The following is a 25,091-nucleotide window of genomic DNA, read 5'->3' on the forward strand; positions in this document are numbered from 1 at the left end:
TCTGATTAGTACATATACAGTAACATAATAGTATTCTGATTAGTACATATACAGTAACATAATAATATTCTGATTAGTACATATACAGTAACATAATAGTATTCTGATTAGTCAGTCCTGATTGAAATGTATACATAATTAGTCATCATTGATAAAAGTTCCCTTAACATAGACTCCATCCAATTTGCTGAGTAGTGTTGGAGGCTATTTTGTGAATGACGTCGCCGAAGTCAAGGAATGGTGAAGGAACAGCATGAGGGAAGGCTTTGTTGCGAAATAGGAAGCCGATTCTTGATTTAATTTTGGATTGGAGATGCTCGATATGAGTCTGGAAGGAGAGTTTACAGTCTAGCCAGACACCTAGGTATTTATAGTTGTCCACATATTTTAAGTCAGAACTGTCCAGAATAGTGATGCTAGGCGGGCAGGCGGGTGCGGGCAGCGATCAGTTGAAGAGCATGCATTTAGTTTTACTAATGTTTAAGAGCAGTTGGAGGCCATGGAAGGAGAGTTGTATGGCATTAAAGCTCGTCTGGATGTTTGTTAACACAGAGTCCAAAGAAGGGCCAGATGTATACAGAATGGTGTCGTCTGCGTAGAGGTGGATCAAAGAATCATCCGCAGCAAGAGCAACATAATTGATATATACAGAGAAAAGAGTCGGCCCGAGAATTGAACCCTGTGGCACCCCCATAGAGATTGCCAGAGGTCCGGACAACAGGCCCTCTGATTTGACACACTGAACTCTATCTGAGAAGTTGTTAGTGAACCAGGCAAGGCAATCGTTAGAGAAAAAAATGCTGTTGAGTCTAATAAGAATACATTGATTGACAGAGTAGAAAGCCTGCACAGTACTGTATTTATCGATGCTGGTTGTGATATCGTTTAGGACCTTGAGCATGGCAGAGGTACACCCGTGACCAGCTCTGAAACCGGATTGCATAGCGGAGAAGGTACGGTGGGGTTCGAGATGGTCGGTGATCTGTTTGTTCACTTGGCTTTTCGAAGACTTTAGAAAGGCAGGGCAGGATGGATATAGGTCTGTAACAGTTTGGGTCTAGAGTGTCTCCCCCTTTGAAGAGGGGGATGACCACGGCCGCTTTCCAATCTTTAGGAATCTCAGAAATATGAGAGAGAGGTTGAACAGACTAGTAATAGAGGTTGCGACAATGGCGGCGGATAATTTTAGGAAGAGAGGGTCCAGATTGTCAAGCCCGGCTGATTTGCAGGGATCCAGATTCTGCAGCTATTTCATGACATCAGCTGTCTGGATTTGGGTGAAAGAGAAGCGGGGAGGGCTAGGGCCAGTTGCTGCGGGGGGTGCAGAGCTGTTGGCCGGTGTTGGGGTAACGAGGTGGAAAGCGTGACCAGCCGTAGAGAAATGCTTATTGAAATTCTCGATTATTGTGGATTTATTGGTGGTGACAGTGTTTCCTAGCCTCAGTGCAGTGGGCAGCTGGGAGGAGGTGCTCTTATTCTCCATGGACTTTACAGTGTCACAAAACTTTTTGGAATTAGTGCTGCATAATGCAAATTTCTGTTTGAAAAAGCTAGCCTTGGCTTTCTTAACTGACTGTGTATATTGTTTCCTGACTTCCCTGAAAAGTTGCATATCGCGGGGACTATTCGAAGCTAGTGCAGTGCGCCACATGATGTTTTCGTGCTGGTCAGGGGCAGTCAAGTCTGGAGTGAACCAAGGGCTATATCTGTTCTTAGTTCTGAATTTTTTGAAAGGGGTGTGCTTTTTTAAGATGGTGAGGAAGGCACTTTTGAAGAACAACCAGGCATCCTCTATTGACGGGATGAGGTCAGTATCCTTCCAGGATACCCGGGCCAGGTCGATTAGAAAGGCCTGCTCGCAGAAGTGTTTTAGGGAGCGTTTGACAGTGATGAGGGGTGGTCGCTTGACCGCAGACCCATTACGGACGCAGGCAATGAGGCAGTGACCTCTGAGATCCTGGTTGAAAACAGCAGAGGTGTATTTAGAGGGCAAGTTGGTCAGGATGATATCTATGAGGGTGCCCATGTTTACGGATTTGGAGTTGTAGCTGATAGGGTCCTTGATCATTTGTGTGAGATTGAGGGCATCTAGCTTAGATTGTAGGACAGCCGGGGTGTTAAGCATATCCAAGTTTAGGTCATCTAATCGTTCTGAAGATAGATGGGGGGCAATCAATAGTGAGAGACTTATTTCTGGAGAGATGGATTTTTAAAAGTAGTAGCTCAAACTGTTTGGGCATAGACTTGGATAGTAGGACAGAACTCTGCAGGCTCTCTCTACAGTCTCTACTCTCCCCTTTACTAGTTCTATCTTGACGGAAAATGTTGTAATTGGGGATGGAAATTTCAGAATTTTTGTGGCCTTCCTAAGCCAGGATTCAGACATGGCTAGGATATCAGGGTTTGCGGAGTGTGCTAAAGCAGTGAATAAAGCAAACATAAGGAGGAGGCTTCTGATGTTAACATGCACCCAAGGCTTTTCCGGTTACAGAAGTCAACAAATGAGAGTGCCTGGGGACACACAGGGCCTGGGTTAACCTCTACATCACCAGAGGAACAGAGGAAGAGTAGGATAAGGGTACGGCTAAAGGCCATAAGAACTGGTCGCCTAGTGCGTTCGGAACAGAGAGTAAAAGAAGCAGACTTCTGGGCGTGGTAGGATAGATTCAGAGCATAATGCACAGACAAGGGCATGGTAGGGTGCGAGTACAGTGGAGGTAAACCTAGGCATTGGGTGACGATGAGAGAGGCTGCATCTCTGGAAGCGCCAGTTTAGCTAGGTGTGGTCTCTGCATATGTGCGGGGTGGGGCAAGGGAGCTAACCGAGACATGTAGAGCGGGACTAGGGGCTCCGCAGCAAAACAAAACAATGAGAGCTACCCTAAACAACCGTATACAAGGCATATTGACAGAGGGAGGCATAAAGCAATCACAGGTGTTGATTGGGAGGGCTAAGACAACAACGAGTAAATGGCGATGAATGGGCAGAAAGGGTCAGTTAGCTACACACAGCACCTGAGTTTGAGGCTGGGGCCGATAGATAAACAAAATGAAGTACCGTGTTAATGAACAGTCCAGCAGGCATCAGCTGTGTAGCCGAGTGATCATAGGGTCCAATAAGCAGCAATGGACGAAACGGCGAGCCCCGCGACAGTCGTCACTACACTAGGCGAGCGGGAGACACGGCGCTCAGAGTGCTAGCAAGTCGTGATGGATCGGCAGGGCTCCATGTCGACAAAGGGTCCAGGCCAATTGGAAAGAGAGGTGTTGTAGTTGGTGTACTTTGTTTGTTAGCCGGGAGAATGGGCCTAGCTCGAGGCTAACTGGTGCTTGCTTCTGGACAAGGATGATAGCCACTCGGTAGCAGCTAGCTAGCTGTGATGATCCGGTGGAATGGTCCAGAGCAGTCCGATATGCTCCGGGTTGATATCGCGCTGTGCAGACTGGAAGATATTATCCGGGCTATCTGGGCTAAAGTGGCTGGTGTCTGTGCTAAAGGTAAAGACTGATAGCAGTGGCAAACAATGACTAAATAGCTAGTAGCTAGCTTCTGATGGAGGTTCCAGTTATAAGGTTAAAAAAAATAGCATATCTGTACCATGTTGGGTGAGGCGGGTTGCAGGAAGGTATATTTAATTTGAACATGGAAAAAGAGATTGAAATGTATACCGAAAAAAAAGAAAAAAGCTGAATATTTACATGGGACAATAACGGGACAAAAACAAACACGTCTTGCTGCTACGCCATCTTGGATTGAAAGGGAGAGGGAAGGATAAGAGTTAAAGATAAGAGAGAGGCGGAGGGATAAGAGGGAGGGGAAGGATAAGAGTTAAAGATAAGAGAGAGGCGGAGGGAAAAGAGGGAGGGGAAGGATAAGAGGTATGGAGAATGATTAGAGGGAAGAATAAGAGGGAAGGGGAGGATAAGAGGGAGGGGGAAGGATGAGAGGGAAGAATAAGGGGGAGGATAAGATGGGTGGGGAAGGATAAGAGGGAAGGAGGAGGACAAGGGGGAAGGATAATAGGGGGAAGGATAAGAGGGAGAGAGACTGAATGAAGATGTGGAGAGTGATTCCTTTGTCTGCCTGGAGCACCAATGCCTTTCAGAGAGATTCTAAGAGACAGGAGCAGATGCCATGGCATTCCGACGGATTCTAGAGCGTGTCCGACATTCTGATATCTCAAGCTGCCAATGGAGACCTTGAAGGTCTAGAGGGGTGAGCTGAAACCAGACCCCATCTCAGACCAGCACCATCAACACACACTCTTAGGACAGGGCAGCTAGGAGAGGAGTGACTGGATCATTTCCTGGCACTTGACCCCAATTTAATAACACACGTGGTTGTGCTCAGCCACACCACACACCTGTTCTGTGGTAATTCCTTGTCATTCTGTACTATGTAGTGATTTTTCTTACTGGAACTCTTCTGTAATATACCAGGGAGATGAGAATGACTGAGTGAGGGAGTGAATATGCTTGTGTGCTACAGTATATTGTGAGAGGTGGAGGGAGGGAGAAGCAGGGAAAAGAGGAGTGGTGTAGTACTTGAAGTCTTTGGTGATATTGTTGAGGTCTGATGCACTCCTGCAGGGTGTCAAAAGCCTTCTTTAGTAGGCACTCTGGGTTCTATGAAGACATGGTAACTGTTCCAACACAGAGCCAGTAAGGCATGTCATAACATATAATGAGTGGATTGTATATAACAGCCTCCCAATGTTATACTTAAACAGTGTGTAGGAGTATTGTTCAAATAACCTGAACCTTATTTAGAATATCATAGTGTTCAGAGTTAAACGAGTTTTCCAAGTGTCTCAGTCTCGGCACGGATACGGGCCAGCTCCATTAGTGGTTACCCCAATAATAACCTCATTATTTCAACCTTTATGACTTTGTAAAAAATTATCATCTTTACAGTGGAGAAAGTGAGCCTTGTTTAGACAAGCAAGTGAAAGCACTTAAGGGTAAAAACACTCACTAAACCACAATGACAATGCTTGTTGGGAAATAGAAACTTGCGTGGACTGGGAGAAATGACATCAGTGCAGTGTTCCCAACTGAGCTTCTGTGTTTGTGTGTGTTGGTTGATCTTGAAATGTTCCCAGTCTCATCAAAAGAGATCAGTGTGTTTTTATAGATGTCCATGTTCTAAAACACTGTTGCCTTGGTGACACCCTTGTAGTCTTCCTCAATAAACCAGTGAGACAATAGAAGAGAGAAAAGAGAAAGCCAAAGACAACTACCTAGAGAGGACCCTTCACTCTTCCCCATCCACCCACATTCCTCCACCTGGTATAACACTGACCATTATCCTCAACTCTAATACACATAGTGACCAGTGGAGGCTGCTGAGGGGAGGACAGCTCATAATAATGGCTGGAATGGTATCAACCGTGGTTTCCAGCCATCATTATGAGTCATCCTTCCCTCAGCAGCCTCCACTGATAGTGACAGACTCATATTCAGTGCATTTCCAGTTCATTATTCCATAGCAAGGATATCCCTGGGATCTACATTCAGCAAGGTGAAACATTCCAAACACTGAGATCTCCTGTTCTCAGCTGTTTATTGAGTGATATACTTACATTAATTTCAGACAAATGTTAAAATGGTTAAGGGACACCCTCCTCCAGGTATCTTGTAATGCCCTGATACTCCCCCAGGCAGAGTGACACACTGGTCATGGAGAGAAAGAGCGATGGGGAGATGGACAAGCCTGAGTACAGGTCAAATTAGAGTGAGAATATACAGATGACAGAGAAAAAGGAGGATTACTGTGTGTGTGTTATTATTACCTGAGAAGTTGACCGTGGTGTGGAGAGGCTCGCTGCTTGCCACAGCAGAATAAATCAGGTGGGAGTACTTGAGTCAGGACCGGGCTGCCAGCGTGCCTAGGTATGATCCCGCCGAATGCCACCCACTTGCTGTTGGTCAAGCCCCGTTGTTTGGTGATGACAGCGCGGAAGTGAGCCAGGTCAGCCAGAGCTTATTGACTGCTGAGAAACCATAGATGATCTGTGCTCATGTCACTGTAAGGGACAAGACAGACAAGGGGTTAATCAAGTCAGGAGGATGCCCGTTTGAGAGCCTCACTCAGCACTTGGTTGACTATTTATAAACTCTGCATGCAATGCCACGTCAATCAATCCCACTAGTTTCTTTGAACTAGCCAGATACAAATAATAACAGATATCCATCAGTAAAATTATGTTCAGTTTGAGAGAGCACAGGACACTTTGGACAGTGGGCTCACCTTTCAATGGAACACTGCTACCTAGCGGTCAATTTGATGTAGAACAGCCACCATAATAAAGTGATGGAAGCGCAATGTATATTCCTAGGTCAAATCTAAACATACATAAAAAAACAATCAATAAACTTACGCCGTGGGATAGCTGTCGCCGTAGAAACTGTGGTCTACGATAAGATAGTGGGCGCCGAGCTTCTTGGTATAAGGAATCCAGGCCGAACCGGGGTTCATGGTAATCCATTCGGCATTGATTGGACCCTCTCCGCCCTCCGCCAATCACCACCAATCCCCCAGCTCTGTAGTGCATCTCACTTACGAGGAATTTCTGGCAATGTATTAAACAATATGTTGTGTTATGCATGAACTAACACACTTGATCACACCTAGACAGTAGACTTAACATCTCACTGGTAATTGATCTCTCCATATACTCCAGTGCAAATAAGAATATAATGAAATGTCAGAACTGACTTGATTCCACACTCGACTGTCTGCACCTTTAAAGTTGTCCAGTTTTTGGGTAATCCATTGCTGCTGAAAGACAGGTTTGCCTTTCCCTCCTGGACATCATTAGAAGATGCAGATCTTTCTATTTTTTCTGTTACCTTTAAAAAAAACATCACCAAGGACACACAGACATGCAAAAGTTAAAACTATGAGAGCTTCAAAAGCCATGTTGACGGGCTGGGAAAACGAAGAGGAAATACCATAGAAAACTTTTCAAGTACTCTTATGGAAATAGAAAGGCACGTGATATTTGTACAATGGTATAGAATCAGTTTGATCCCCTCTGTCGAAGACGCTTGGACCTTCTTTTTTTATATGTTCAGTGGTCTTGTTAACAAACACGCCCCCATAAAGAAAATGAGAATTAAAAACAGGTTCAGCCCCTGGTTTGACCGTGATCTTGCAGAGTTACTCCATCTCAAGAATTGCATTTGGCGAAAGGCTTGGTACACGCATACTCAGGCTGACTGGCTTTCGTTCAGGAAAATGAGAAATAAGTGCACTCAGGCTATCCTGAAGGCCAAAGTCAGTTACTTTAAGGAGCAGTTCTCTCTCTGTGGGTCTAACCCCAAGAAGTTCTGGAAAACGTTTAAAGACCTGGAGAATAAACCCTCCTCACAGCTGCCCATGTCCCTTAAAGTTGATGATGTGGTTGTTACTGACAAGAAGCACATGGCTGAGCTCTTTAATCACCACTTCATTAAGTCAGGATTCCTATTTGACTCAGCCATGCCGCCTTGCCCGTCCAATATTTCCTCATCTCCCACCCCTTTTAATGCAACTATCCCCGATGCTTCTCCCTCTTTTTCCCCTGCCCTGCTACAAAGTTTCTCCCTGCATGCAGTTACTGAGTCTGAGGTGCTAGAGGAGCTCCCGAAACTTGACCCCGAAAAAACGTCTGGGTCAGATGGTTTAGACACTTTCTTCTTTAAGGTTGCTGTCCCTATCATCGCCAAGCATATCTTCAACTTTTTTAACCTGTCTCTCCTCTCTGGGGAGGTTCCCATTGCTTGGAAGGCAGCCATGGTGCGTCCTTTATTTAAAGCGGGAGATCAAGCTGATCCTAACTGTTACAGGCCTATTTCTATTTTTGCCCTGTTTATCAAAAGTGTTAGAAAAACTTGTCAATAATCAACTGACTGGCTTTCTTGATGTCTATAGTATTCCCTCCGGTATGCAATTTGGTTTCCGCTCAGGTTATGAATGTGTCACTGCAAACTTAAAGGTCCTCACTGACGTCACCATTGCCCTTGATTTTAAGCAATGCTGTGCTGCTATTTTTATGGACTTGGCCAAAGCTTTTGATACGGTAGACCATTCCATTCTTGTGGGCCGGCAAAGAAATATTGGTGTCTCTGACGGGTCTTTGGCCTGGTTTGCTAACTACCTCTCTCAAAGAGTGCAGTGTAAAAAGTCAGAAAATCTGCTATCACAACGGTAGTACGCTAAAATGACAAAATACATCAAATGAAATTGTATTGGTCACATACACATGGTTAGCAGATGTTAATGCGAGTGTAGCGAAATGCTTGTGCTTCTAGAATCTAACAATTTCACAACAACTACCTTACACACAGTGTAAAGGAATGAATAAGAATATGTACATATAAATATATGGATGAGCGATGGCTGTGCGGCATAGGCAAGATGCAGTAGATGGTATAGAATACAGTATATACAGTTGAAGTCGGAAGTTTACATACACCTTAGCCAAATACATTAAAACTCAGTTTTTCACAATTACTGACATTTAATCAAATTTTAAAAAATCCCTTTCTTAGGTCAGTTAGGATCACCACTTCCTTTTAAGAATGTGAAATGTCAGAATAATAGTAGAGAGAATGATTTATTTCAGCTTTTATTTATTTCATCACATTTCCAGTGGGTCAGAAGTATACATACACTCAATTAGTATTCGGTAGCATTCCCTTTAAATTGTTTAACTTGGGTCAAATGTTTCAGGTAGCCTTCCACAAGCTTCCCACAATAAGTTGGGTGAATTTTGGCCCATTCCTCCTGACAGAGCTGGTATAACTGAGTGAGGTTTGTAGGCCTCCTTGCTCGCACACGCTTTTTCAGTTCTGCTCACAAACTTTCTATTGGATTGAGGTCAGGGCTTTGTGATGGCCACTCCAATACCTTGACTTTGTTGTCCTTAAGCCATTTTGCCACAACTTTGGAAGTATGCTTGGGGTCATTGTCCATTTGGAAGACCCATTTGCGACCAAGCTTTAACTTCCTGACTGATGTCTTGTATGTTGCTTCAATAAATCCATGTAATTTTCCTCCTCATGATGCCGTCTATTTTGTGAAGTGCACCAGACCCTCCTACAGCAAAGCACCCCCACAACATGATGCTGCCACCCTCGTGCTTCACGGTTGGGATGGTGTTCTTCAGCTTGCAAGCTTCCCCCTTTATACTCCAAACATAACGATGGTCATTATGACCAAACAGTTCTATTTCCGTTTCATCAGACTAGAGGACTTTTCTCCAGAAAGAATGATCTTTGTCCCCATGTGCAGTTGCAAACCGTAGTCTGGCTTTTTATGGGGGTTTTGGAGCAGTGGCTTCTTCCTTGCTGAGTGGTCAAATAAAATCAAATCAAATCCAATTTTATTTGTCACATACACATGGTTAGCAGATGTTAATGCGAGTGTAGCGAAATGCTTGTGCTTCTAGTTCTGACAATGCAGTGATAACCAACAAGCAATCTAACTAACAATTCCAAAACTACTGTCTTATACACAGTGTAAGGGGATAAAGAATATGTACATAAGGATATATGAATGAGTGATGGTACAGGGCAGCATACAGTAGATGGTATCGAGTACAGTATATACATATGAGATGAGTATGTAGACAAAGTAAACAAAGTGGCATAGTTAAAGTGGCTAGTGATACATGTATTACATAAGGATGCAGTCGATGATATAGAGTACAGTATATACGTATGCATATGAGATGAATAATGTAGGGTAAGTAACATTATATAAGGTAGCATTGTTTAAAGTGGTTAGTGATATATTTACATCATTTCCCATCAATTCCCATTATTAAAGTGGTTGGAGTTGGGTCAGTGTCAATGACAGTGTGTTGGCAGCAGCCACTCAATGTTAGTGGTGGCTGTTTAACAGTCTGATGGCCTTGAGATAGAAGCTGTTTTTCAGTCTCTCGGTCCCAGCTTTGATGCACCTGTACTGACCTCGCCTTCTGGATGATAGCGGGGTGAACAGGCAGTGGCTCGGGTGGTTGATGTCCTTGATGATCTTTATGGCCTTCCTGTAACATCGGGTGGTGTAGGTGTCCTGGAGGGCAGGTAGTTTGCCCCCGGTGATGCGTTGTGCAGACCTCACTACCCTCTGGAGAGCCTTACGGTTGAGGGCGGAGCAGTTGCCGTACCAGGCGGTGATACAGCCCGCCAGGATGCTCTCGATTGTGCATCTGTAGAAGTTTGTGAGTGCTTTTGGTGACAAGCCGAATTTCTTCAGCCTCCTGAGGTTGAAGAGGCGCTGCTGCGCCTTCTTCACGATGCTGTCAGTGTGAGTGGACCAATTCAGTTTGTCTGTGATGTGTATGCCGAGGAACTTAAAACTTGCTACCCTCTCCACTACTGTTCCATCGATGTGGATAGGGGGGTGTTCCCTCTGCTGTTTCCTGAAGTCCACAATCATCTCCTTAGTTTTGTTGACGTTGAGTGTGAGGTTATTTTCCTGACACCACACTCCAAGGGCCCTCACCTCCTCCCTGTAGGCCGTCTCGTCGTTGTTGGTAATCAAGCCTACCACTGTTGTGTCGTCCGCAAACTTGATGATTGAGTTGGAGGCGTGCGTGGCCACGCAGTCGTGGGTGAACAGGGAGTACGGGAGAGGGCTCAGAACGCACCCTTGTGGGGCCCCCGTGTTGAGGATCAGCGGGGAGGAGATGTTGTTGCCTACCCTCACCACCTGGGGGCGGCCCGTCAGGAAGTCCAGTACCCAGTTACACAGGGCGGGGTCGAGACCCAGGGTCTCGAGCTTGATGACGAGCTTGGAGAGTACTATGGTGTTGAATGCCGAGCTGTAGTCGATGAACAGCATTCTCACATAGGTATTCCTCTTGTCCAGGTGGGTTAGGGCAGTGTGCAGTGTGGTTGAGATTGCGTTGTCTGTGGACCTATTTGGGCGGTAAGCAAATTGGAGTGGGTCTAGGGTGTCAGGTAGGGTGGAGGTGATATGGTCCTTGACTAGTCTCTCAAAGCACTTCATGATGACGGAAGTGAGTGCTACGGGGCGGTAGTCGTTTAGCTCAGTTACCTTAGCTTTCTTGGGAACAGGAACAATGATGGCCCTCTTGAAGCATGTGGGAACAGCAGACTGGTATAGGGATTAATTGAATATGTCCGTAAACACACCGGGCCAGCTGGTCTGCGCATGCTCTGAGGGCGCGGCTGGGGATGCCGTCTGGGCCTGCAGCCTTGCGAGGGTTAACACGTTTAAATGTCTTACTCACCTCGGCTGCAGTGAAGGAGAGACCTCATGTTTTCGTTGCAGGCCGTGTCAGTGGCACTGTATTGTCCTCAAAGCGGGCAAAAAATGTATTTAGTCTGCCTGGGAGCAAGACATCCTGGTCCGTGACTGGGCTGGGTTTCTTCTTGTAGTCCGTGATTGACTGTAGACCCTGCCACATGCCTCTTGTGTCTGAGCCGTTGAATTGAGATTCTACTTTGTCTCTGTACTGACGCTTAGCTTGTTTAATAGCCTTGCGGAGGGAATAGCTGCATTGTTTATATTCGGTCATGTTACCAGACACCTTGCCCTGATTAAAAGCAGTGGTTCGCACTTTCAGTTTCACGCGAATGCTGCCATCAATCCACGGTTTCTGGTTAGGGAATGTTTTTATCGTTTTTTTATCATTGCTATGGGAACGACATCTTCAACGCACGTTCAAGTTATGTCGATATATCGATATAGGACTAATTTTACTGTGGCTATAGATACTTTTGTACTTGTTTCCTCCAGCATCTTTATGAGGTCCTTTGGTGTTGTTCTGGGATTGATTTGCACTTTTCGCAAGAAAGTACATTCATCTCTAGAAGACAGAACACGCCTCCTTCCTGAGTGGAATGACGGCTGCGTGGTCCCATGGTGTTTGTACTTGCATGCTATTGTTTGTACAGATGAACGTGGTTCTTTCAGGCGTTTGGGAATTGCTCCCAAGGATGAACCAGACTTCTGGAGGTCTACAATTTTTTTGCTGAGGTCTTGGCTGATTTCTTTTGATTTTCCCATGACTTCAAGCAAAGAGCCACTGAGTTTGAAGGTAGGCCTTGAAATACATCCACAGGTGCACCTCCGATTGACTCAAATTATGTCAATTAGCCTTTCTGAAGCTTCTAAAGCCATAACATGATTTTGGGGAATTTTCCAAGCTCTGAAAAGGAACTGTCAACTTAGTGTATGTAAACTTCAGACCCACTGGAATTGTGATGCAGTGAATTATAAGTGAAATAATCTGTCTGTAAACAATTGTTTGAAAAATGACTTGTGTCATGCACAAAGTAGATGTCCTTACCGACTTGCCGAAACAATAGTTTGTTAACAAGACATTTCTGGAGTGGTTGAAAAACGAGTTTTAATGACTCCAACCTAAATGTATGTAAACTTCCGACTTCAACTGTACATATGAGATGAGTAATGTAGGGTATGTAAACATTATATAAAGTGACATTGTTTAAAGTGACTAGTGATAAATGTATTATATCTCATTTTTATTATTAAAGTGGCTAGAGTTTAACAGTCTGATGGCCTTGAGATAGAAGCTGTTTTTCAGTCTTTCGGTCCCACCTTTACTGACCTCGCCTTCTGGATGATAACTGGGTGAACATTCAGTGGCTCGGGTGGTTGTTTTCCTTGATGATCTCTTTGGCCTTGTGACATCAGGTGGTGTAGGTGTCCTGGAGAGCAGGAAGTTTGCCCCCGGTGATGCGTTGTGCAGACCTCACTACCCTCTGGAGAACCTTATGGTTGTGGGCGGAGAAGTTGCCGTACCAGTCGGTGATACAGCCCGACAGGATGCTCTCGATTGTGCATCTGTAAAGGTTTGTGAGTGTTTTCGGGGACAAGACAAATTTATTCAGCCTCCTGAGGTTGAAGAGGCGCTGTTGCGCCTTCTTCACCATGCTGTCTGTGTGGGTGGACCATTTCAGTTTGTCCGTGATGTGTATGCCGAGGAACATCAAACTTTACACCTTCTCTACTACTGTCCCGTCAATGTGGGTTAGGGGGTGCGCACTCTGCAGTTTTCTGAAGTCCACGATCATCTCCTTTGTTTTGTTGATGTTGAGTGTGAGGATATTTTCCTGACACCACACTCCGAGGGCCCTCACCTCCTTCCTGTAGACGGTCTGGTCGTTGTTGGTAATCAAGCCTACCATTGTAGTGTCATCTGCAAACTTGATGATGGCCACGCCGTCATGGGTGAACAGTGAGTACAGGAAAGGGCTGAGAATGCACCCTTGTGGGGCCCCAGTGTTGAGGATCAGCAGGGTGGAGACGTTGTTTCCTACCCTCACCACCTGGGGGCGGCCCGTCAGAAAGTTAATGACCCAGTTGCACAGGGCAGGGTCTCGAGCTTAATGACGGGTTTGAAGGGTACTATGGTGTTAAATGCTGAGCTGTAATCAATTAACAGAATTCTTACATAGGTATTCCTCTTGTCCAGATGGGTTAGGGCAGTCTGCAGTGTGATTGCGATTGCATAGTCTGTTGACCTATTGGGGCGGTAAGCAAATTGTAGTGGGTCTAGGGTGTCAGGTAGGGTGTTGGTGATATAATCCTTGACTAGTCTCTCAAAGTACTTCAGGATGACGGAAGTGAGTGCTACAGGGCGCTAGTCATTTAGCTCAGTTACCTTTGCTTTCTTGGGAACAGGCACAATGGTGACCCTCTTGAAGCATGTGGGAACCAAATCATGAGAGCAAACCACACACCACAGAGTTATCATAAAGTCCATCTTTAATTATATGAGCTCCATCACAACCCTGTGACTCTCAGATCAATTCATTGTCTATAAATGAATTCTCTGAGAGTGCTTACACATTGCAACTGAGATCCTTTATAGCAAAGACACCCCCCCCTAGTTGACATGACAAATAACAGATCTTAAGAACATTATACAAAGAAAGATTTTACTTGAGAGAAAGGAGTATCCCATCGCCAGACAGTATTTAGTTTATAAATTATCATTCAGTTTGGGCTTTCTTTAAACGAAGCTCTTATCTCGTTCTTGGTACAAAATAGTACCAAGACATTACCTCACCCAATGGTATATATCAATTGTCATTTTAGATACTCCCATCCCTAATACAATTTATCCTGGACAAGCTCACGGAGAGGAGAGTGAGCCTCTAGGTCAAGATAAGGGAAACCTCAGAGGGAACATAGAATGGTTCCAGACACTGCCATCCTCCTCTCCCCGATGGGAAAAGTAGGGAGTGACTGGTACACAGACATTGTGAAGCCAAGAGATAATTGCTTCCCCCTCAATCATCCTTTCACATGGTTTAAAAGATACGTTTACATATGAAGACAAGCTTGACCTCTTACTTGGGCCCCTTTCTGTGGCCCAAGTAACTGAACCCTGACAGAGAACAGATAACTGCAAACGGCCAACACTATAGTACAACAAAATACATTCTAAATGACAAGTATCTCACAAGCATATTATGAAAATAAAACATCTTATCTATGTTACCCAACTAATTAACCTAGTGGTTAGAGCGTTGGACTAGTAACCGGAAGGTTGCGAGTTCAAACCCCCGAGCTGACAAGGTACAAATCTGTCGTTCTGCCCCTGAACAGGTAGTTAACCCACTGTTCCCAGGCCGTCATTGAACATAAGAATATGTTCTTAACTGACTTGCCTGGTTAAATAAAGGTAAAAAAAAAAAAAATGGGTAGTCTGAGTGCTACCTGTCTTGGGGTTAGGTTAGGTTAGGGATCGGTGCAATATTATTCCTGCATAGCAGGTGGCAGTAGAACACAACGGTTCTTGAAACAGGAAGCGGTGTACCCGGTCTCCGGTTGTTCAGTGTATCCGAATTCCGTGAAACTGCAACCATGGAGGAGGCAAAAAATAAAGAGAAAAAGCAGTCCGAAAAGACAGAGTTAAAGGAGACTAAGCCCACAGGGAAAGACAAGGATAAAAAAGATGAGCAAGAACTGGTGAGTTGGGACACTTCTCAACATCTTGAACAACGCAGAGTAACGCAGAGTAGCGTTTTTGCCTGAGTCACTCACTGCATGTTTGAACAGGCCGAAAGCGTTGTCATTCAAAAGAATAGCAAACTGTTTGAGTCCCCTTTAATGGAAAAGTATGACATGGCTGGCTAAGTACGAGATGCCAACAATTAAGATTATTATGTCCGACTGAAAGCGAGCTATAAAACTACCTAACGTTAGCATACCTAATGTTGACGTTAGCTTGCTAGCCTAGGGTAACAGTAGGAGCTGGCTGTGCTAGCTAACGTTAACTAACAATTGCTAATGACAGGCCAGAAAGTAACTACCGAAATGTAAAATAAAATTTAGCTAAGTATCTAGCTAGCCAAGTTAAAATAGTGTAACGTTAACTAGCTAAATAATGTTAGTGTTGTAATGTAAACAACCATAATCAAAATAGCTAACGTTGGCTCTCTGTTCGCTAATGTTGTTAGCTAACTAGCAAACAGTTAGAAAACTTGTTAGCTAGCACAGTACAGTCACAGTTCAGTTATACCAATCTTTGGTATAGACAGTAACGTTAGCTAGCTTACTAGTGACTTTGGAACTGAAGCAACCTGCCTGTGGTTCAGATTGTCACGTTGAGAGCTAGCTAGATTTGACATGATCAGTGATCTTTGATTGCGAGGTGGCTTTAGTTTTTACGTGTTTGTTTGTTTAGTTAGCTAGCTATTTACATGGAGGGAGTTGTATAACTTATTAGCGAGTACATTAACAATAGCCCATTTTAAACACCATAACAATGTGGTCAAGGTTACATACATAGTTATCATGGCAACCCTACCATCAGTCGACAATTGTATAGGACCGGTGTACGAAAAAATGCTCCCAATATCTAGCTGTTAGCAAATTGCACAGCCTTTTATTGCAATAGTTCCCTGTTGGAAGACCTGTTATTTATTTTGACTGTTTACTGTGCAGGGTTCAGTTATTCAATTGCCCAACATTGCATATTGAATCTGTCATACTGTAATGTCAGTTCCTCTTTTCTCTCTCCAGTCTGATGAGGACAAACAGCTGCAAGAAGAACTGGAGATGATGGTGGAGAGGCTTGGTGTGAGTACCACTACCACAAGAACTGCCGAGTACCACAATAACTACCAAACCTAAAGTCTGCTTTGCTTTAGACACTGGGACTATACTGCCCTACCAAGCAAAAAGGCAGTAACTAACTAATTTTCTGCCAAATGTGCAATATAATTTTTGCTACATTAAATACATGCTTAATAATGTGGACAAGTATCCTGCCTCTATTGTGTTTTGGAGAAAATGGGGGTCATGTTATCAGTAACTGCATAAAGTTACTGTGAAAGCAAGGTAAATAAAAGCTATTTTTCTTCAATTCCACGCTATGAGAAGTTACTGCCTTTTTGATTGGTAGGGCAGTATAGCTTTTTCAATTCTTATGTATTATACTGTACATAAGGCGTTAGTGGAGAGTCAGTCATTTACATACACTGTGTGAACTTTGGTAGCTATGCATATGAAACAACTTTCTTTGTACACCCCCCTGCCCCCTTTCTCTCTCTCTCACCCACCCACAGGAGACAGACACGTCTCTGTACCGGCCTGCTCTAGAGGAGCTGCGCAGGCAGATCCGCTCCTCCACCACCTCCATGACCTCTGTGCCCAAGCCCCTGAAGTTCCTGCGGCCACATTATGGCAAGCTCAAAGAGATCTACGAGGGCATGGTGCCTGGCGAGAACAAGGTGGGAACACCGATTCTATGTCCTTGCTAAATAGCTAACTGTTCAGTGGGGAAAACAGGAGGAAGGAATGGCAAGACTGTATCAACCACTGTATCGCTTCCTTTCCCTGTCTGCTTTTACTTTATAACCACTGTGCAAAACATTTGGATGGATTTATTTTACAATGTTACTGGAGATACAGAAAATAAAAACAAGGATATATACCTATTATATTGGACATCGTAATTCTGGATGGAACTGTGGATTCATCTTCAGAAGGACCGATCATAGCTAGACATATCCATAATTACAGTTAACTCATGTCTTTTTGTTTTTGCAGAGTTTCTGTGCAGACGTGGTGTCGGTCTTGGCCATGACAATGAGTGGGGAGCGGGAGTGTCTGAAGTACCGTCTGCTGGGCTCCCAAGAGGAGCTGGCGTCCTGGGGACATGAATACGTCAGGTAGGATACGGGACGCCATTTGAAACAGCTAACACATGGGTGAATCCTACCTTCTACTTAAGTAGAATTTTCACTTTGTCATGTATTGATACCAATGGAAGACTAAGTAAAAATGTGACTTATTTGCCTCATTTATTCCATGCCTGGCAGCAGTAAGCAGTTTGTGTGGTCTGACCTAGGGCTGTGACAATACCAGTATTTAGATTTTTTTCCATGGCAAATTAAAACACGACGCAGATGGATCTGCTGTGTGTAAAATATTGTGTGCTATAGCTTGGAAAATAAATACATGTGACTCTGGATGACAACATAAGGATGTTTGTTTCCAACATTTGGGCTGTTTTCCTAAAGAAGTTCAATCTTTTATTTTCTTTCAGCGATACTTACGAGTATCGTCCCGGCCCTAGTCTTCTACCCTAAACTCTGGTGTGTTTGTGTGTAGGCACCTGGCGGGCGAGGTGGCCAAGGAGTGGCAGGAGGTTGAGGAGAGTGATAAGACGCAGCAGGAGACTTTGCTGAAGCTGGTGAAGGAGATTGTGCCCTACAACATGGCCCACAACGCTGAGCACGAGGCCTGTGACCTGCTGATGGAGGTCGAGAAGCTGGAGATGCTGGAGCTCTACATAGATGATAATGCATATGCCAAGGTCTGCCTCTACCTCACCAGGTGAGTGGACAACACACCATGTGATGGGCAAATATATATATACCTTCACACACATGTTCAAACACATGTACCACAGTCTGCCTCAACATACCTGTAGTGTGCCAACAACAGCCTGAAGAGACAAACGGTTGTTCCTCTCATCAGTATTACCTAAACCCTCTGTCATCCTCTCTCTCTATGCCAGCTGTGTGAGCTACGTCCCTGAGCCAGAGAACTCTGCCCTGTTGAAGTGTTCCCTTAACATCTTCAGGAAGTTTAACCGTTACCCAGAGGCCCTGAGGCTGGCCCTGATGCTCAACGACGTGGAACTGGTGGAGAACATCTTCACCTCCTGCAAAGACATGTACAGACTGCCACAACACACTCACTGCACTCTCACACTTAATTATCTCACAGCAAATCTTTCGAAAGAAGTGCTACCTACAGGTAACTGCCAACATGAAAGAAACACTTGAGTAAAATGAGGGCTACAAAGTATACTGAACAAAAATATAAATTCAATACAATTTCATAATTTTTACTGAGTTAATTTAAGGAAGTCAGTCAATTTAAATAAATATATTAGGCTCTAATCTATTTTGCATGACTGGGCAGGGGCGAAGCCATGGGTGGGCTTGGGAGGGCATGGGCCCACCCACTGGGGAGCCAGGCCCAGCCAATCAGAATGAGTTGTTCCCCACAAAAAGGCTTTATTACAGACAGAAATACTCTTCAGTTTCTTCAGCTTTCGTGGTGGCTGGTTGTGGAGGTCCTGGGCTGGTGTGGTTATACATGGTCTGTGCTTGTGAGGCCGGTTGGACGTACTGACAAATTCTCTAAAACAACGGAGGTGGCTTATAGTAAAATGGTTTATCTCTGGCAACAACTCTGGTGGACATTCCTGCAGTTAGCATGCCAATTGAACATGTCTCAATTTGAGACATCTGTGGCATTGTGTTGTGATGACTGCACATTTTAATGTCCTTTTATTTTCCCAAGCACAAGGTGCACTTGTGTAATGATCATGCTGTTTAATCAGCTTCCTGATATTCCACACCTGTCAAGTGAATGGATTATCTTGGCAAAAGAGAAATGCTCACTAACAGGGAAATAAAGACAATTGTGTACAACAGTTGAAAAATAAGATTGTGCACATGGAACATTTCTGGGATCTTTTATTTCAGGTCATGAAATGTGGGACCAACACTTTACATGTTGCGTTTTATATTTTTGTTCAGTATATATTGAAAGCAGGTGCTTCCACACAGGTGTGGTTCCAAAGTGAATTAAGCAATTAAAACATTTCATCATGCTTAGGGTTGTCTATTGTTTTGGCTACCATGGCTAGAAGAGAGCTGTGACTTTGAAAGAGGGGTCTCAAAGGAGCATACAGTGTTTAAAGGGGTGTGTGTCTCAGTCATCAGCTCTCAACCAATTGAACATTTTCTTTGAGATTCTAGAGCGGCGCCTGAGATGGTGTTTTCCACCGCCGTCAACAAAACCCCAAATTTGAGATTTTTGTTGTTGTTGAATGGTGTCGCATCCCTTCTATAGAGTTCCAGACACTTGTCAAATCTAGGCCAAGGCGTATTGAAGCTGTTCTGGCAGCTCGTGGTGGCCCAACTCCCTATTAGAAAACTTTGTTGGTGTTTCCTTTATTTTAGCAGTTCCCTGTACAACCTATAGTGGTAAACAGTATATTATTTCTAATCGTTATTCACATTTTCTACTGACAGTCATTGGGAATGCATTCAGCAGTGTTTTCCATAGTTAATGATGTGCATGAAGAGTTGATGGTTTAGTGGGTGTTTTCCTGTAGTGTGATCCAGAAGGAGATGGCCTTCATGCTGGGCCGACATGGCATGTTCCTGGAGCTCAACGAGGACGTGGAGGACTACGAGGACCTGACGGAGATCATGTCCAACGTCCAGCTCAACAGCAACTTCCTGGCCCTGGCCCGAGAGGTGAGGAGAGAAAGAGGGAAGATGGGTAGACTACTAGAGAGTGGAGGGGGTTGTAAGAGTGAGTGTTTAGAGCAGGACTGAGGAGTGGGTCACTGTTGAAGTCAGTGGATGGAGTGTGACTGACAGTGGGGGCTGAGTGTATGTTAGAGAACAGGTTTTTAGAGTAGGGCTAAGGAGAGGGGAATATGACCTGTAGAGATGAGTTAGAGGACTGCTCTATTTAATATTTTTGAGGGGGAAATGGAGGAGACTTGAAGAAGGTACCAAGAGGAGAGTGAAAGAGTGGGGTAGGGGTCATGTGGGAGAATAATGGTGCATAGAGTGAGAGAACAAATGGGGCTAGAGGATAATGAATGAATGGCTGGTATAGTGAATAAACCAATTAGTGAAAGGCATCTAAGCCTGTTAGTGGCTATGACTCAGCACCAGGCAGCTAGTAACGTACTGTTCCCTTTCTTTACAGTTGGACATCATGGAACCCAAAGTCCCAGATGACATCTACAAAACCCACCTGGAGAACAACAGTGAGTTCAGCACCTTCACTTCAGCAGCTCACTAATGTCCTGGTCGTGTTCTATCACACTCCTCTATCCTCATCCTCCTTTTCATCATGCCATTGTCTGTCTGTCAGGGTTTGGAGGAAGTGGTTCCCAGGTGGATTCTGCTCGTATGAACCTGGCCTCCTCATTTGTCAACGGCTTCGTCAACGCAGGGTTTGGACAGGACAAGCTTCTCACAGACGACGGCAACAAATGGCTGTACAAGAACAAAGACCATGGTGAGGGAAACCACACACAGCCACAGCCTCACATCCCCGTCTTCAAATGGGTCTCGTGGTTCACATTTGTGGGGGTTTGACTGAAAATTTGTTCATGTTTGGTGTTTCGACAGTGAGTACCAGTCTCATGAATCTAGGATGCTTAGCAGCAACTTAATGTATCGCCTTCATTGCTAATCCTTCATTTCAAGCATAGTAACAAAAATAATATATTGCTGTTGTGTAAATGTTGCTAATTCTGTGTTTATCTCCAGGTATGCTGAGTGCTGCAGCCTCTCTGGGGATGATCCTGCTGTGGGATGTGGATGGTGGTCTGACACAGATAGACAAGTACCTCTACTCCTCAGAAGACTACATTAAGGTCAGAACACACACTCAGCCTCTTACCAAACACCCTGCATTAAAAACTCCTCACCACAACCTTCACAGCATCCAGAAAAGCCCTAAACATCCTATTCATGTAGATATGTCTCCCCCTCGCTTTCTCTTCTCTCTCTCCCTGTAGTCGGGCGCCCTCCTGGCTTGTGGCATAGTAAACTCTGGGGTGAGGAATGAGTGTGACCCGGCCCTGGCTCTGCTGTCAGACTACGTCCTCCACAACAGCAACGTCATGCGGATAGGAGCCATCTTCGGGTAAGGAGAGAAGGAAATGCGTGTTTAGTCCCAAATAAACCCCTAGCCCCTACTGCCTGACACCTCTTGTACATTAAAGATTTGTATTGAGGTTTGTTTAGTCCATTAGCACAGTGTAATCTCTGCCTGTGAAAAGTACTTGTTTAGGTGGGGTTTGACCCTGACCTTTCTCCTCTATCCCCAGCCTGGGCCTGGCATATGCTGGCTCGAACCGTGAGGACGTCCTCTCTCTGCTGCTGCCTGTCATGGTAGACTCCAAGTCCAGCATGGAGGTACTGTGTGTGTAGTTCCACAGTTTGTCTTCTTAAGTCTATTACACATCCACACTCGTTAAACCCAGCTCACTGTCCCATGTTATGTGTCTTGTCACACACTCTCAGGTGGCAGGTGTGACGGCGCTGGCGTGCGGTATGATCGCGGTGGGCTCGTGCAACGGTGAAGTCACCTCCACCATCGTCCAGTCCATCATGGAGAAGAGTGAGCTGGAGCTGAAAGACACATACGCCCGCTGGCTGCCCCTGGGCCTGGGCCTCAACCACCTGGGTAAAGGGGAGGCCATTGACACCACCCTGGCAGCGCTGCAGGTGGTGCCTGAGCCCTTCCGCAGCTTCGCTAACACGCTGGTGGACGTATGTGCCTATGCAGGTCAGTCTCATAGCTCCAGAGTTATCATTTTGTCTCCAATTTTCTGTTTAAAAAAAAATAGATTTACATATTTATTTATACAGGTGATCTCATTGAGATTTACAAGTGATGGCTTTCCTATATTTATCTCTCTCGGTTTCTCTCCATGCTAGGTTCTGGTAATGTACTGAAGGTGCAGCAGCTGCTCCACATCTGCAGTGAGCACTATGAAGCCAAAGAGAAGGAGGAAGAAAAAGACAAGAAAGATAAGAAGGATAAAGACAAGAAAGAGAGTGCAGCTGACATGGGCTCCCACCAGGTATGCCAGGCGTTTGTTAATAAAGGGGTGTCAGGTAGGCTAGTGCTTTAAGAGTGTTGGGCCAGTAACCAAAACGTCACTGGTTTGAATAGGTGAAAAATCTGTTGGTGGCCTTGAGCAAGGCACTTAACCCTAATTGCTCCTGTAAGCCACTCTGGATAACAGTGCCTGCTAAATGACGACAAATGTAAAATACAATCTAATGAGGGGTTTGAATTGAGATTTGATATTGAACTAATCTGCTCTCTGCTTCCCCCTCCCAGGGTGTGGCTGTCCTGGGTATTGCACTCATTGCTATGGGAGAAGAGATTGGCTCAGAGATGGCACTACGGGCATTTGGACACCTGGTCAGTATAACCTCTGTCCTGTTCACTCCAATTGGCTTCAACACATTTTCAGGACATGTTGGGTTGATTTAGCCCCTGTCTCTTTGGCTCAATCCAACCATCCTACATCTAACTGTTTTTCTCTTCATCTCTCCATCGTCTTGCCTTCTCTCCATCTCACTCACTCTCCTAGTTGCGGTATGGAGAGCCTACTCTAAGGCGTGCGGTACCTCTGGCCTTGGCCCTGATCTCTGTGTCGAATCCTCGCCTCAACATCCTGGACACACTCAGCAAGTTCTCCCACGATGCTGACCCAGAGGTCTCCCACAACTCCATCTTTGCCATGGGCATGGTAGGCAGCGGTGAGTGGGCCCCAGTCAGTGTCTTCATTATTATATTGAGACGTTCAAAGTTATTTTGATTTGCCTCACTAAGTTATTACAATGTTTCCCTGTAATTATTCCTTGTCCTTGAATAAGAAAAATACCTGTAACTGTGAATTCACTGTGCCAGATGACATCAAAGTATGAGACCTTCTCCATTGACTGCGTCTCAAGCTGTGATTGGTTTCCATGACGACTCACGGCTCCATCTCACTCTCTCTGCAGGAACAAACAATGCCCGCCTGGCTGCCATGCTGAGGCAGCTGGCTCAGTACCATGCCAAAGACCCCAACAACCTCTTTATGGTCCGACTTGCACAGGTGGGTTGCAAAAATAGGTGCCGCTCTGGCACTCTAACCTATGTGTTAGAGGGGGAGAGTCTGTGTCTCCTAACCCTTGCTCTGTGCCATGTCAACAGGGTCTGACTCACCTGGGTAAAGGGACATTGACACTGTGTCCATACCACAGTGACAGGCAGCTGATGAGTCAGGTGGCTGTGGCAGGACTACTCACTGTCCTAGTCTCCTTCCTCGATGTCAAGAACAGTAAGCCCTTTTCCTCATTACTCTTCACCACTCATTTGATTGACTTCTTCCCCCCTCTGTTTTTCCACATCTGTTTGTTTAGGATTGGTGTGAAGTCCATTTATGTTGAGTAATTTGAGGAAGTGACCTGAATTTCAATGTATGGATGGAGAATTCAACTTAAAAAAACAACAATTAGCAATTGTTCAACTCCTGAATGGCATTGGCCCTTGCCCAGCTAGTTCCACTACCTTCCTTTCATGTTGGGTAGTAAGTCTTCTAAATGCCTTGACCCAGTTCTAAATATTTGTCTGTTTGTGTTGACATCGCCCCCTGCTGTTTCCTGTGTGTGCTGCAGTAATCCTGGGGAAGTCTCACTATGTTCTCTATGGCCTGGTGGCTGCCATGCAGCCCCGTATGCTGGTCACATTCGACGAGGAGCTGAGGCCGCTGCCCGTGTCCGTCAGGGTGGGACAGGTAAGGACTGCTGCTCACACTATGCTCTTAATAAGAGCCTGGAGGATTAACTTCATATTCAAAATACAATGCTAGTTGAGGATGTAGCCTAGATGGTGTGATGAAGGCCAAAACATCAGCACGATGTGACGTGATGCTTTGCAAGTGAAATGTACTGGAGATTTTCATTTTAATAATGGTTGAACATCTCCAATGCGAAGTAACGTCTAGATGTGCAAGTGCTTTTCACTCTCAGGATGAAATGCTATAAGATGATGGCAGAGTGGATTCGACCTCATGGTTTATGTATGTAATTGGTCGATAGGCGGTGGACGTGGTTGGTCAGGCCGGTAAGCCCAAAGCCATCACAGGTTTCCAGACCCACACCACGCCGGTGCTCCTGGCCCATGGAGAGAGGGCAGAGCTGGCCACAGAGGAGTATCTCCCCGTCACCCCCATCCTGGAGGGCTTTGTCATCCTCCGCAAGAACCCCAACTACGATGCTTAGATTGCCCCCTACTGTCCTCCCTGGTACCCACCCTACTCTCCTTAGTGGTCCCTCATTGGTAGCAGAGGTAGCCCTCCCTGGCTCGTTTACACCTCATGTTTTAGTACTTTATTCCATGTCTGAAAAGAGCCAGCAAGGCCTACCCCTCTTTCTCTTGTCAACAGCTTCTCTCCATCCTGTGAAAATATGGGTGTGTTCTGGGTGGCCAAACTGACTGGAGCAGGGAGTGAAATGGGACCTCATTCACTGTTTAAATTAGTATACTCTTTGGTCTAGGATCAGTTCCACATAAATGTATTACGCCATCTCTTTCAGGCTCCACAATAACTGATCTAGGGTCAGCCATCAGGAAGGAAGTCTTCAGCCTCTCCCGGTTTGTGATTTTTTTCCCCCACTAATTGGTCTTTAGACCAATCACGTCAGATATTTTTCAGAGCTGATCTGATTTAGCAAAAAAAGACCTGAATTGGGCTGATGAACAACATAAGCTCAGTCTGCATCAATACTACAACCAGTTTCTCTTTCCCCACCCATGATTACCTCCTTTTGTAATTAGAGCATGGAAAATGTGTCTTAATCATCCAGTTTTTTATTTTGTTTTGTTACAGTACTGTAAAAAAGGTTAAAATAAAAGTTTCAGATCCACTTGGTGGAGTTGTCTATCACCAGGTCTGTTTGTCATATGAGGGACAAGTTTCTGAAAGATCCGTCATTATTTATGATGCTTTGTAACAGCCTGCAGATCTGGATGGCTAATTATGAAACTG

The 25,091-nt window shown here is 45.0% G+C and overlaps 1 protein-coding gene across 1 annotated transcript; it reads left to right on the top strand.

The window, feature by feature from the left end:
• Positions 1–14,784: 14,784 nt before the first annotated feature.
• LOC118374575 (26S proteasome non-ATPase regulatory subunit 2-like) lies at positions 14,785–24,974 on the top strand. Its single transcript, XM_035761026.2, has 20 exons — positions 14,785–14,956; positions 16,013–16,069; positions 16,558–16,722; positions 17,042–17,163; positions 17,606–17,830; positions 18,015–18,173; positions 19,629–19,773; positions 20,237–20,297; positions 20,405–20,551; positions 20,806–20,912; positions 21,057–21,184; positions 21,369–21,456; positions 21,565–21,829; positions 21,982–22,127; positions 22,391–22,474; positions 22,647–22,815; positions 23,062–23,156; positions 23,255–23,381; positions 23,719–23,837; positions 24,142–24,974. The coding sequence occupies exons 1-20, from the start codon at positions 14,852–14,854 to the stop codon at positions 24,322–24,324; spliced, it is 2,697 nt and encodes an 898-aa protein (XP_035616919.1). The 5' UTR covers positions 14,785–14,851; the 3' UTR covers positions 24,325–24,974.
• Positions 24,975–25,091: the final 117 nt, after the last annotated feature.

The sequence above is a fragment of the Oncorhynchus keta genome, chromosome 1, assembly GCF_023373465.1.
Source record: "Oncorhynchus keta strain PuntledgeMale-10-30-2019 chromosome 1, Oket_V2, whole genome shotgun sequence".
Classification (NCBI taxonomy): Eukaryota; Metazoa; Chordata; class Actinopteri; order Salmoniformes; family Salmonidae; genus Oncorhynchus; species Oncorhynchus keta.